General features: G+C 42.2%; 1 protein-coding gene across 2 annotated transcripts in view; it reads right to left on the bottom strand.

Annotated features, from left to right (window-relative positions):
* Positions 1–1,920: 1,920 nt before the first annotated feature.
* The window catches only part of CSRNP2 (cysteine and serine rich nuclear protein 2), a 32,003-nt gene continuing 19,447 nt past the window's right edge, over positions 1,921–14,476 (bottom strand). For both annotated transcript variants that reach the window (XM_072134799.1, XM_072134798.1), the window contains 3 exons: positions 13,101–13,360; positions 10,602–10,898; positions 1,921–10,005 (listed from right to left, as the gene is read on the bottom strand). In XM_072134799.1, coding sequence (XP_071990900.1) covers positions 9,169–10,005; positions 10,602–10,898; positions 13,101–13,360 — 1,394 coding nt within the window. In that variant the 3' untranslated portion in view covers positions 1,921–9,168. The remainder of the gene's footprint in view (positions 10,006–10,601; positions 10,899–13,100; positions 13,361–14,476) is intronic.

Genomic DNA, 14,476 nt, shown 5'->3' with positions numbered 1-14,476 from the left:
CATAAACCGAAACTGAACTCTGAACAGGTCCAGTTCAAGCGTTTGGGCCAGATGTTCCAGCCAGCACACGATGCAAATATCACACATCAAACTCACTCGTATGGGTCTTTGTTTTCCCATTCAGCAGAGGTGGCGCAAGTGACCGGCTCCTGCAGCTACTAAACTGCTGCCACTTTAAAGAAACCACTGACAAAATTCTGCATTTAGTCACTTTGTGGAAAGTTATTCTATTTTATATCTTACTTTTAGTTTTTTATATTATTTAGCAAGTTAAATGTTTGTTATACTTTGATGTTAATGCTGCGGAACTGTAAAAAAAAAAAATATATAAAAAAAAAAAATACATGAAACGTAAAATGGGACAATTACAGCAACTTCATCTTATTTTACTATTGGTTGGTATTGCATGGTAACCTTTGATCTAATGAAGACAAGAAGGTATGTTCAGTGCAGCAGAATTGGCAGATATCATTACTGATTAAATTATACATAGCAGAAAAATAACCTACTCTCCTCCCCCCCTTATTAATAATGGATGCACAACTGTAGATAGGGGAAGGTCCATTAAAGTCTATGGGGAACGGAAGGTGAATGATCCTTCTGACCACCTTTTTGTTTTTAGTCTCTGTTATGCTCTTCTTAAACAGGGTAACACAAGGCTCAGACCCAAGTGTGAATTGGGCCTGAGGCCTCACAAATGTATGTGCATCCACAAGCCCTTAACGACGAGGCCTGAAAAGGACATTTTATGGTGACGTTAAAAAAAAGGCACGGAGGACTGTAACTGGGCTTATTCAGATGGCTGCAGTGAGCGATCACAGCCCCAATATAAGTCTTTGGCTCTTGTTACTGTGACTGAGTTGAGCGACTGTGCTGCAAAATATAGGACATGTGCCATATCTCGTCAGACTTGCAGTACAACCGCCCGTCTGCCTATTGAGCGCTCACCCCTCCCACCTCGGATATGGTCCGGATGGGCGCACAGCTGTCTGAATGCACCCTCACAGGAGACAACGCCCCCTGTGGGAGCAGAGCTGTACTAGGTTTGATTAGACACAGCAGCTCAGCTTAACTCTTTCAGATCTAGCGGCTGTGCTGGCTGACATATTCACTTAATAGCACTACCTCAATGCTATCTAGTGAAGAAAAAAAAGAGAAGGCAGAAACCGTAATAAACCGCTTCTACCTTCTCCCTAGTGTCTGACAGCCGGAGACCCAATGCAGTGATCAGCACCTACCATCAAAAGGCAGAGGGCAGTATTCAGAACATCTCTTTTCTGACACTTCTGTATTCACAGACTCAAAAGAAAAACCCCCCTTTCAGTCTATCACACAGGACAAAAGTTTAGTATTCTTGGATTTTCTCAGCTATGGCCTAGGTCAGTGATGGCGACTGAGTGCTGAACGTGGTACGTCCTGGGCTTCCTGTGACTGCAGGACGAGGTCTTGAGTCCTGAATGCTGAACTTTGTGCTGGGTGATTGTCTGGGTGCCCACAGAGAGGGCTCTGAGTGCCACAGGTTCACCACCATTGGCCTAGGTCGTTTAATAGGGTATAATATGGTAAGTTCCCTTCAAGGTCATATTCAAGGTAGTTTTCCTATTCCATAGACAGGTTTGCGTGTAGGAGGGGGGGGGGGGGGGGGATCTCAGGTTACACATGGCTTTTCTCAGCTGGGAAATGGATAACTGGACATGTTTTAGTCACTTCACAAGGGTCTGCCTGAAACAGAAAAGTCAAGTTGTGGAGGCTTCTGGTGCAGGAAGACATGATGAATGTTTGTAGATGGTTATATGTTGTAGCGTATTCCTGATCTGTGCGTATCATAAAGAGAGTCGGTGACAGGTAAAGATGAAGGACATTTGATTTCCACATCTGTCTGCGATTTCATGCAAGAACAACCAGTCTGAGTCGCTGCGGTTTGATCATAATTATTTATTTTTACATTTAAATATTATTTTAAATACAGAATTGTCACAATTCAGAAATCCTAGAAACGCAAAATGAGAATGCGGGGGAAACATGGCAAGCTTTGAATTTACAAGGAAATAATAAACTTGTGTACAGTTTCAAAAGAAAGGAAGTGGATTAGAGAAATGGAGAATGAGTTACACGAGTAAACAGGAGAGCTGGGGAAGAAGAATAAGCTAACACTACAAAATTAAACCTTTGTGACATCGTGTAAACAGAGTCCTATTTTACGTTAGACGTATTTCATGATGTCTCCCACAAGGTGGCGGTATAGGGCTTTGCCCCCATCACATCAAAATAAGATCAGCAGGAGATCTACACAATGCAGACACCTGATGGGCAATGAACAAGGGGATATAGAGGAACCAAAAAGTCAAAACACCCAAAACGACATAAATCCCATGTAATGGACTTGAAATTCTTATGGACATAGTTTTGTACACGTGTGACCACCCTGCTGTTCTGGTTAGAGCTCTCTGCACCGTAGTGTGGCCATATAAAACTATGCATTGATTGCCACGTATACATCTCTTTACATCTTGTTCTTACAATACATAGCACTCTATACAGTATAACATTCTTGCACGCTGCCCTAGCAACATATTATTCTTTGTGTGCAAGCCATGTATTAATCTTTTATAGCACATTTATGTGATTTTTCTTTCAATAAAACAAATAGTTCACTTTAGTAACAGCTATTTCAAGTATAAGTCAGGCACACACATCATACTGCCGAGACCCTGGACAGGTAGATACAAGCCAGCCAATATGCTGGGGTGGAGATTTCTACACCATAAACTTCCAGAATATAGATCTATATATAATGCCTTCTGTAGTGTAGCATTAAGCCATTGTGACTAGGATTGATTGGATTGTCGTCCATCTAGCATTATACGTGTAAAGACAAAGCAGCCATGGTGAGGTTCCACCTAACAACCTAATAGGTAAACAGTATGGAGCCAAGTAAATGCACTGCAAGTGTAAAGATGGCGCCACTCGCAGTACCATTTGCAACCAAGCAGAGTGTTTTTTGTTTTTTTTTATTTAGCTTACCGAGGCTAGAGTCGCATAAGGTTATAAACCTAAATATCCTGCTACGTGTAACAGGCTGGTGATATACAGTATTGCTGTAGAACTATACTTTATCATTTACATTTATCACAACCACCTTAGAAAATAATAATAAATCCTTTGCATCAGGTTGCGCAGGGAAAATAAAATTAGGAATTTGCAATAAGCAAAACCTCTTACAAGACAATTTAATAACCTGTGCAGTAAGACACCCCTCACACAAAACAGAGGCCCCATGGCCTAAACTATGAGATTCATAGCACAAATATCTGTAGTGGACCCAAGATTGTGCTTTGATAGAAGCAAACCTTGAAGAAGATTGCCCTTTAGATCATCAATCCTAATCATGTAAAACATACAATGGTGGGTTTTGATTGGATGAAAGGTAATTGATGACCCTGCCCTCATCTACATGGTGTAGCTCAGTACATGGAGACTACTCCATAGAAGCAGCAGCTTTCTGACTTGCACCGCAGAACTTTATGGCTCCTTCCTGGGGCTCACAGTCAATATTAACCCCAAAGACTTGAATACACGACATGAAGAGAACAAACCCTGCGCTGCTGCAAAGCGATGTTCTAAAGAGATGAAGTTTATTTTTATTACTCATTATTGACCAATGCAATATGTGAAGGTATTGATTTGTCTTTTCATGTGGTTATGGCACAGGTAGAAGTTTTTAAGAAAACAATTGCGGCTAAAATATTACTTTTACATCATTCTACTTCTTTTGAAACAAAAGAATCCCCCCCCCCCCCACAAGACTGAATTTTCAGTTATATTGGGGAATGATATGGTCCCTAACCAACACCTATGCAGTGATGAAATGGATTGTCCTCTGCATCTTCTCTAGTGCCTGATGCTCTCTTTCTCCGGGTGCCATCTTGACCTGTAGGAAATATATGCTCCACCAATCACTGGTCCAGACATGTGATTGGCTGAACACATACTTCCTGCGATTCAAAAGAAACCAGGAAGCAGAGAACAAACAGTAGATCCCTACAAGGTCCTAAAGGGAGAGCCAGAGATAAGAGAGGCGAGTAATGTTGATTTTTAACCCAATTAGGAGCACATTTTAAAATATTTGTACTAGACAGACAACCCCCTTAAAAGGGGTTGTGCACTTTCAGGCAATAATTGATTTGGGTTGTGTAAGGAACAGTTATATATTTTTCCAATATACTTCCTGCATCCATTCCTCACTGTTTTCTAGATCTCTGCTATAGAAAGCTTTTATGTTTACTTCCAGTGGATAGAAATCTGTTCATGGTCATGTGAAGTCACACAGGTGCACCATATCAGTAATCGGCTGTTTGATACTAATGGCTTGTGCACCTGTGTGACATCACATGACCATGAACAGATTTCTATCCTCTGGAAGTAAACATAGAAAGCTTTCTATAGAAGGACAGCAAGCAGAGATCTAGAAAACCGTGAACAGGCTGCCTTTACTGCCAGGCACAGTGCAGCAGCTCACATATTCTTTACCTACTGCTGGTTCATTGTAATGCATCCTGCAAATGCGACCATTCAGTATCTTACTGGCCTGGAGTGACATGGAGCTGAATCATCGAGCTTTAGTCATAAACTTGCTATTAATAACTGCTCCAGTACCTGGACTGCTGAGCTGTCACTATACAGTACCATTAATCATTATAGCCGGGGGTCTACACGTTCATACTGTTAGGGGATTGCCGCTTCCATGGACATGACGGATGGTACCAGTTTTACATACACACAGGTTTCCTGGATTTGCTTTTTTTATCTTTCTGCTCCAGAAACAACTAAAATTGGGATAATCCGCAATACCACATACTGTATATAGACAAGTGTGACACAGAAATCCATCTGTACATTTCCCCAATTCCACCTAAAGTCTCAATGTACATTAAAATGGCACAATGCCAGGTCAGTCTCCATAAGATCCCAATGTAATGAGATCCCATAGTGTTTCCAAATTTTGGACAACCAAAATAGTTGGCTCTTCTTTCCATACAATTACCCGGAACTCTAACAAAAGTCATTGGTGTAATGAATGGATAGTACTGTATACTTCATGAATACAATAAATCTGAAGCTTATAGAGCAGAAATGTATATAAGTGACCAAACCAAAGGACTCGCCCCCTCCCCCTATACACAGGACACATCAGTACGGGCTCATAGGTTATTTTACCCCCCCTTGGCTAAAGCATTAAAGTCTGTGGATGGGTATGCTGCTGAGCATCATGGGCCCTGGCATTACCATTTTAGAACCTGGTCCCATCAGAAGATGTTCTGAAGCAGCTCCATCTTGCTCTGTGATCTTAACATACCCTGGGACTCCATAGGTTGTAGACTACGGCTTAGAGGAATGATCTATAACCTGCAGTCAACAAATATGGCTGTGCTGTGTGAAACTATCTTTTCTCAGAGGTTAATAGTAATTAATCCCGATTACCATATAGGAAAGACTCCATATCAGTGGCTAATGGAGACCCCTCTCCTTCAGTACCAGGTCCTGGTAACATACCATGTCTACCTCCAGGAGTAGTGGTGGTGAGTATAGGACGCAGAGTATTACCGAGCACTAAAACTGGAATAAATGCCGGACATCTTCATTGTAAGATGCTAATTTGTCTCCCTCCCCCACACCGTGAAGCAAATAAAAATAGCCGCAATTAAAGCTTTCCACAAAACATCACAGGGATGAAATGATTCCCAGCCTAATCCTCTGAACGGCTGTAAGAATGCAGCACATTATTATGGTCTACTCCATTATACAATCTCTGTACAGATATCTCCCACATGGGGGCAGAAATCCCTACGGGAATCACTGCCATTGTATGTAAGTCGGAACTGTATTTTATTATTTTATAACAGTATTTTGTAACGTCAACCAATTTTTTTTTTGGTCTCTGTGACAATTGGATTTTAAAAATGTTGGGTTGTCATAAGAACCAGGATTAACGATAAAACTTAACTTCTAGATGCCCGTGATAACTGTTACAGCTGTTTATTGTAGCCGGAGGATAAAGTACAGTAAATTACCAACATCCAGTGGCCGTTTGTAACTAGGGGTCGTCTGTAAGTCGGGTGTTCTTAAGTAGGGGACTGCCTGTTTACATATCAAGAAAGCAGAGAACTACTTTTAATAGATAAAGTGAAGCCTTTGGTCTTAGACCTCAACAGCCAGACATTCCTGTCCATAAAATGGCCGCAGATTGTTCATGGACAGTTAGAGATCACATGACCCTCAATCACCCTGCCAGGGCCTTCTACTATTCATGAATATAAGATCAAGCTCCTGGCAGGGCGATTGTGGACAGAGATCACATGACCCTCCATCTGCGGCCATTTTATGGACAGGAATGTCTGGCTGATGAGGTAAAAGACAGGAGGCTTCACTTTACATATCAAGAAAGTGGAGCAGAACTTTTATTAGATTTAGATTAGTAAATAACCTAATATCCTGCCCCCCACATTAAAAAACACAAGGTAAAGTGGCCAACCCCTTTAATATATCAATTATAGGATTATCTGCACATTAAAGGAACACTCCAGGCATTGCGTTATGATTCATAAAAGAGAAGGAGAGGTGGAACATGACAAGAAATAGCTAACCACCAAACACACTTTCCAAGTCATATTTACTCAGGCCCCGAATCATTGCTTGGAAGGTCCCTTTAAAGAGGTTGGCCCAAGTTTTGATGTTATAACATTCTTATCAGTGGGAATCCATCTAATCACCAGTACAGGCCGTCCCCGCGTAACATACAGGATGAGTTCTTTAGGTTTGTTCTTAAGTTGTAGGTCAGAACAGGTATATTTTATACAATTTTATTTTTTTTAGTGATAATTGTTTTTTTTAAATTTTGCGCTGTACTAGTTTGGGATAATCTCTATGGAGCTGACGGAAATTGCAGAGCGCCGCGCTCGGTGATCTCCGTCAGCTCCATAGAGATTAATGGAGCAGAACGATCGTGTCCGGCCGTCGGCTCCATTTTTGCGATCTGCGGGGGCCTCATCACTAAGCCCCCCACTGATCAGCAAGATAGGCCCTATCCACGAGATGGGGCCTTACTTGTCTGAGTGGGAAAACCCCTTTAAGCCAGGAACTGCCTGTATACACAATCACACGGCCTGTCACTCATCCTCTATGGCGCTCCCATATACAGTGTGGATGCAACTTCAGTCATATAGAGCAATGTGATCCCTATTCTCACAATCAATTGGGGAAACCCAACTGACCAGCATGTTGACCCCTGACCCTGTAATAGTTGTAAATAAATTCTGGACGAGCCCATTTCATATGCTGCAGAAACACTTTCCTTTCCTGCAAATACCAAAGTCTGTCTTGTGTGTGCTTAGACCAAAGAATACAAAGAAAATGGAAATTATGGAGCAGAACATATATAGACAGATATCTAAAGCAGATGAACAGATGCTAGAATTTGTTGTAGTGTATATAACGTGATAGGACCATGAAATGTGCAAAACTTGATGTTACTGTTAAGAGAGAACTAGAAGTTGCAGCCACAGGATTATTACATGTACAGGACCTTAGAGGCCACATGTACTACATCAATAGACGCCTCAGTGGAGTGTGATAGTATTAAAGTGATGACAATGGTGCTTAAACGCTCAATGGAAATAGATGAAAATCTTAATTTTTTTTACTTAGATAATGCAAAAACAACATCCTTTCTGGTGATGACCTGTTCAGATAAATAACATTTGGTGGTGATGGAAAATGTGTGTCCCGGATAGGACCCTCCACTAGCTACAATGTATAATCCGCACTGATATCACGACTACAGAGGGACAATGTAGAAGTGACATATCATAGAACAAGAGGAATGTGACATTATGAAATATATATTCGTTACAGAATTGCAATTATTTCCAGAACCGTCTCATTGCAAAGATATTTTGGAACACGTCCAATTCTACATTTAAAAAAGGAAATCCAAAAATTTGGGGGAAAAAAAAAAACATGACCTATTAGTAAAAAAAAATTTAAAAAAATCACACTAAGACCAAAACTCTTTACCATCCTAGCTGTAGGTGGCAACATTTATTATAACCAGTTGTGACCCAAACTGAACGATAGTTTGGAGTCCTCTTAATGTTAGGACCGTAAGGTTGGACTGGACATAAATATTCTGTATCCGTCTCTCTAGTTTCATAATTTAACACAATAATTCAATTTAAAAACCTAATTTTTTTGTTAAAAAAAAAAAACTATACATACTGCTTGTTTACACATCGGCACCAACCCCCTAGTGAATGGGGTCACCGCTTGAAATGGATACCGTAAATCCGGATGGACTAGCACGTTAGAGAACATCACAAGTCCCCATGTATTGTCCAGGTGGAGAGATTAGCAGCTTTATAAAGTAGAGGAGAGTCCTGTAGGTCAGTCCTGTTTTGAAGACTTGCCTTGAAGTTAAAGTGCAGCTGCACTGGGACTTGAAACTTTAAAAGACAATTAAAAAAAAATATTTTAAAAAAAATAGGACAAAAAAGGCAGCGCAGCTTCTCCGTACTGTGACCCTACTCAATAGCACCATACTACCTGGGCAGGTTTTCTTCATTTACACGTAGGCTCCAATTATGTAAAGGCTGTCTAAGGGTTAAACAAATGGCTCCGGGATAGATCAATCCTAAAAAGTCAGAAACAAGCAGCGGACCACATTTTTGAGCCATAAATACATCTACATCTGCACAGCTGTAATTTTCCGAACAGAGTTTCAAGTTGCGGCAACCAGGCCAAATGTACCTAAAATGATTGCAGGGGAAATATTGCAACAAAACCCAGAAAAAAAGGTCAATGCCTATTAACCAGACCTAGTCACAGCCAAGTGAGCCGAAATCATCGATTGGCTACTCGAGAGTTACTTGTACAAGTCATATTTGCTCTTGCAAGAGAACAAAAAAATAATAGGGCGATGGGTTTTTTATAGTCTCACAAATGGAGTGATTGTTTTTTTCTTCCTCATAACAAAAATGGACCTTAGTAAAGTAGGACAAGGCCTGTATAAATAGATTTCATTCACAGGTGCACTTAGTAAGATGAGGGAATCATGGGGTTATAAGTGGAGGGGGTAAGTTGGGAGTGGCATGTGCAAAATCTTTGCCAAAAGTGTCAGGCGGTCAGGTTTTTATCTGCAGAAAAAGGCTGGCCTGACCAGGAGGTTTGGCTCACAGGATCTTCTTGCAGCTTCCCCCCTTCACTTATGCAGGTGCCTAGAGGCCCATTAGTCTGAGATGCCAAGTCAGAGGCATTGTCCCCAGGCTCAGAGGATGGGGCCACCTCTTTAGAGCAGGGGGTCATTATAGTGCAAACCTCCGCGTTAACCTTCCCAGGGCCACTCGGTTCACTAGCCTCAGAGTGAACAGATTCTGTCATGTCTGACCCTGTGTCTAATCCTGGTGAACTGTAAATGGACAAATTTCCATCAGTATAATCCGGTGGGGTGGCTGGTCTCCCAGAGTCCTCATCAGTATAACAGAGGACAGAAGAGCTAGAGGACAACAAAACAGGATTGGTGGAGGAATGGCAGGTGGAAGGTGGCAGTGAGATAGGAGTCTCCAGAAGACATACATCTAGAGACTCCACACTCGAGTCCAGGCTGAGACTAGAACCACTAGAAGAAGCCTCATCACCCTCATCCAAGAGCCTCTGGCGCTCCTCCGCACTTTGCAGGTGTCTAACAGCAGCCTCGTTCTCCAGGTGATAGTTCTCAGCAATGAATTCATGGAAGTCCTGTGTCTCTTGATGAGGATGGACATCAAAAGAGGCATGAGGAAGCTCCTCTTCTAGGGGTGGAGGTCGTGGCTGCTGGCGCTTATTTTCCAGCTCAAGTTTCATGATCGTATGAAGATAATGGGTCCGTACACGTATAGGGTTAAATTCTATCCTGCCAGCTATATTATTGCAGCCATCCCGAGAACATCCACATGGAAAGGACATACGATCCACCTGTAAGTGCAGGAGAAGACAAAGGAAGGAATTCTGTAAGAGACTTCATGTGTATAAGGAACAAATGGATAAACAGAAGTGAAACAAACAATTAGTTGCTAATCACTGTAAATGGGAAACTTCTGCTTAGTTAACAGACTTCATTATTAGTTATGCAAAGTTTTGAAGAATATTAAATCTCATTTGTTGCTAGGGGAAACATGAAACCTTATTGGGCAGTTGTTCCAAAATAAAAAGCATCAGTTGTGGTAAAGAGAAGCAAGTGATGAGGATAAGTCCTCCTCCTGCTATCAGATCAATGGTGAGCTCATTCACATTCATGTCCCAGGACAGTTTGGGGGGGGGGGACCCCTTACCCAGGGTGTGCCTCTTATAGGAGCCAGGAATGTTTTTCCCCCCAGTGCTTCCCTATCCTCCCCTCTCTCACCGTTCTGTTTGTCTTACTCTTAATTTATCATTTTCACAACCTGAAACATAACACATATCAAGCTTACAGGAGGGTAATGTGTCAATAGGTTTGAATCAGATTCCATAACTTTACACGTCTAACATACATATCCCACAGCGTCACCAGCAAACACAACGTTAGTCCTCACCTGACATTTGATCCCAGCCTGACTGCATGGACAAACTTCCGGATCACAGAAGATCCGACAGTCACACCCACATTCCTCTCTGGAGACACGGATGGCTCGGAGCTCCTGCTTCTCTTCAGCATCAATGCGATGGACCCCGGCTGCTCGGAGAAGAGCTCTACGTCTCTTTGTTGGCAACGGCTGAAGGAAGAAGTAATCATCCACTTCGACATTATCTACATCAATATCTTCATCCGAGACATCCTCCAAGGTGAGGCCTTCGGCTTCTTCCGATTCTACTGTACCATTCTTTGTCAGCTAAAGATGGAGAGAATACCAGTCATTGTGAATAAAAGGGCTGAACATTGCTAGGGTGGTGTGCTGAAATAATCATACATAGATATGTCATGCCTTCACATGGAAAATGTAAGGCTTTGATTTTCTATGCTTTAATAAAAAAAATATGCAATGCCCAACCCATAGCCATCGGCTTTTGGAGCTACTGACAAATCCGGGCGGGGGGCCGTGGGGAGAGATTGGCATGGCAAGACTATGGTTATCAGCAGCTGCCTTGGATCGCAGAAGGGATGGCCATAATATTAGACTACTAAGACTTGCTATATTTCTACGGATGAAATATTCCTTCGATCTGCAGTGCACACTACACAACAGCTACACTTACAACTTTCCAGAACCCCTGACTCTAAATATACGGGGAGACTTCTAAAAATCTACTGCTTGTAAGAAGTTGGTGACCACATATGCCGCACACGATTTTAGAGAAAAATTATTGATTTGGCATCAACCAAATATATGAATACAACCTGGCCAAAGCAAAAAGGGAAGATTCTGCTAAAAAACCTTGTGTTGCTGCATTAAAAAGTGTAACTTTTACATGTCTGATATTAGTCAAGACATAAACGTTAAAACTATTAGAGAATTCATGAAGTCCCTACTAAATCAAGCATGTCACCAATGGATGCTACAGATCTAACATATAGTCTTTAGTCGAAAAGCAATTATTATAACAAGGATCACTCTGCTAGTGACAGATAATATCCTTCATAGGGAGGTTTCATCATTCACACCTCAGGGAACAAAGGACATGGAGCTGCATGATGCAAGTGTAATGCTCACCTAGTGCAGGCAGTGGGAGAAGCATACGTTCAACCATGTGCACAGGTACAAGTCCATCAATTAAAGGCATTTCAAATTTTAATCCCCTAGTGATGTTTACACAATCAAGATAATTTTTAATCCCCTTACTTTACAATTTTATCCAGGGGCGATCAAATTACAAACACCAAAACTGATATTTGTTACCCATGGTCTACTTCCTTCCAAAATCAGCTTTTATAAACATGTTAATGAGCCCCACTGTGGTGCAGCTTCAAAGACTTGCAGGGGCACTTGTACCAGAGGGGCTCAAGTAACAAACCAAGGACCCCCTTTCAGCTCATTAGCATAATTTGATTTGAGAAGGGAAGGAAGGAGGCCATGGATTACAAATGGAAGAAGATTAACAGTCATGGTGCCTGGATCTATTGGTTAAAGGGAACCTACCACCACAAATCTACCTATAAAAGGTAGATTGGGTGGTAGGTGGATCAATGGGACGTGAGGATAGCCCTTTTAAGGGCTAATCCTCACGTCCCCACACTTTTTTGTTAACTTTTATTAGACATATATTAAAATTTACTTATGCGGCTACTGGGGCGTGGAGTAGCCGCATCTGAGGTTACACGAGGCGGCTACTCCACGCCCCGGTAGCCTGTTTCCCCCTCCTACTCACCCATCTTTGGCGCGCAGCTACGCGGAGCTGCGCGCCCTCGTCCGGCGATCCTGCCGTCTGCGCGGTCACTGCTCCGAAACAGGCGCGGGCCTGCTCTTCTGCGCAGACGGCAGGATCGCCGGACGAGGGCGCGCAGCTACGCGGAGCTGCGCGCCGAAGATGGGTGAGTAGGAGGGGAAAAGAGGCTACCGGGGCGTGGAGTAGCCGCATCTGAGGTTACACGAGGTTCCACGCCCCGGTAGCCGCATAAGTAAATTTGAATATATGTCTAATAAAAGTTAACAAAAAAGTGTGGGGACGTGAGGATTAGCCCTTAAAAGAGCTATCCTCATGTCCCATTGATCCACCTACCACCCAATCTACCTTTATAGGTAGATTTGTGGTGGTAGGTTCCCTTTAATATATGTTAAAGGAAATCTACCATCAAAATCAAGCATGACTTTTACCAATATAAAATGTTCACACACCATTGTCCTTCAACAGAAAACTAGAGGTACTCTGTCCTACACCCTAAATATTGTCCATCATTGGAACGCACAAGTTGACAAGAAAACCTGGACATCTGCGTACCATAGACCCCTTAATGTTTTGGAATAGATGCACACAACATGGTGAAGAGAGATGCAGGGGGTCACTTCAGTCACAGTTGAACTACTTGTAAAGTAGAAGAAGGTTCTTATTGAAAGTTATATCATATGTACATATGCAGGTAGAACAAAGTTTCTAACCTTCATCTTTTTTGTGTGAAGTTTCTCCTCCTTTAGGTGCTCACGCAGAATTTCCCGATGGGTCACCTCTTGCTCTTGGGCAAACTCGCATAGCGTGTACTTTTGCACAGAGTTGTGGTGCTGGGCCATTCCCAACGAGCTGCCCCCCTGGCTTGGCACGCTGGTGAAACCTTGGCGACGTGAAAAGTAATAGACAGTGACCTGGTCGAAACGGACATTCTTCTGTCTCATAAGTTTCTGTCGCTTCAGGATGGACGTTGCTAAAATAAAGACATTTCACATTTAGAGAAGTTATTAAAATTAAGACAAAGACTGCTCAATGTCAATATATCCCGTCATGTGTACACCAGTGAAGGGCTTGTCCAGGGTTTGGAAAACACCTGTCCACAGAATGTGTTTGATGGGTAACAGATATGGTGACATTTTGGGGATGGGAAGATAGGTTGTAATCCTGGACAACGCCATTAACTAGCATTAGCCACTTGGCCCTTAGGCCATAGACACACGACTATGGATGTCCCATGAAACCTGTTCAGAACATGGTCCAGGAATCACCCGAGATTTAGAGACTTTCTGGACCCTCGGCTGTTGGACCCACACTTATTTGACACCTATAGCATAATTTAGGAATATTCCATCAACCTCAGTCTCACAAGTATAAATTATATTCTTAGTTATATTCTTTTGCCAGTTCTCATGGGTCCAGCATTTAAGAAGACTGATATTCAACCAATCCAATATATCTGTATCTATTTTGTGTGTTTAGTGGCTTCATATTTCCAGTAGCAGTAGGTGGCTGGCATTATCCCCACTCACTAAAATATGGAACTCACAGCTTTGCTATAGCAGCCCTGGGGATAAGAACAGCTTTGTCCTAGTCTGCAGCACTATAGGACATGCCTGGGAGCTATACTATAAATATATAGGGCCGAGGAGGAGAGGCTGGGAGCTACTGCACAGACACTAGGATGCCTGCAGGTAGAGATGAGCAAAATCATACAAGATTTGCTGCGCCCAAGCATTGACAAATTTTTCAAGAGATCTGTTCGGTTTCAAATACAATGTTGCTCCGACTGTCCTATTAATTGGCATATAACATCCTCCTTTTTCATAAGAACACATCTATCGTGACAAACTTTTTAGAGTTTTTTTGTGTCCATGTTCCATCCCCTTGCCTGAGCTCTGGGATTGATGACAGCAGTAGCTAGACAACTTTGTAAAAGATTTGTTTGAAGCAAGGCTGAAAAGATTTGGTGCTAAATCTCAAACCAACAAATAGGGTTGTTCATCTCTTGTTCTGGATATCATAAGAGAAGAAAGTGAAGATGACCCTCAGTTTGGAACAGGTTTTTTTTTTTACATACATTTGTAGAAAT

This window comes from Engystomops pustulosus, chromosome 2 (assembly GCF_040894005.1).
Source record: "Engystomops pustulosus chromosome 2, aEngPut4.maternal, whole genome shotgun sequence".
Classification (NCBI taxonomy): Eukaryota; Metazoa; Chordata; class Amphibia; order Anura; family Leptodactylidae; genus Engystomops; species Engystomops pustulosus.
Note: the sequence above shows the minus strand (reverse complement) of the source record. Positions and strands in the feature narration are given on the sequence as shown.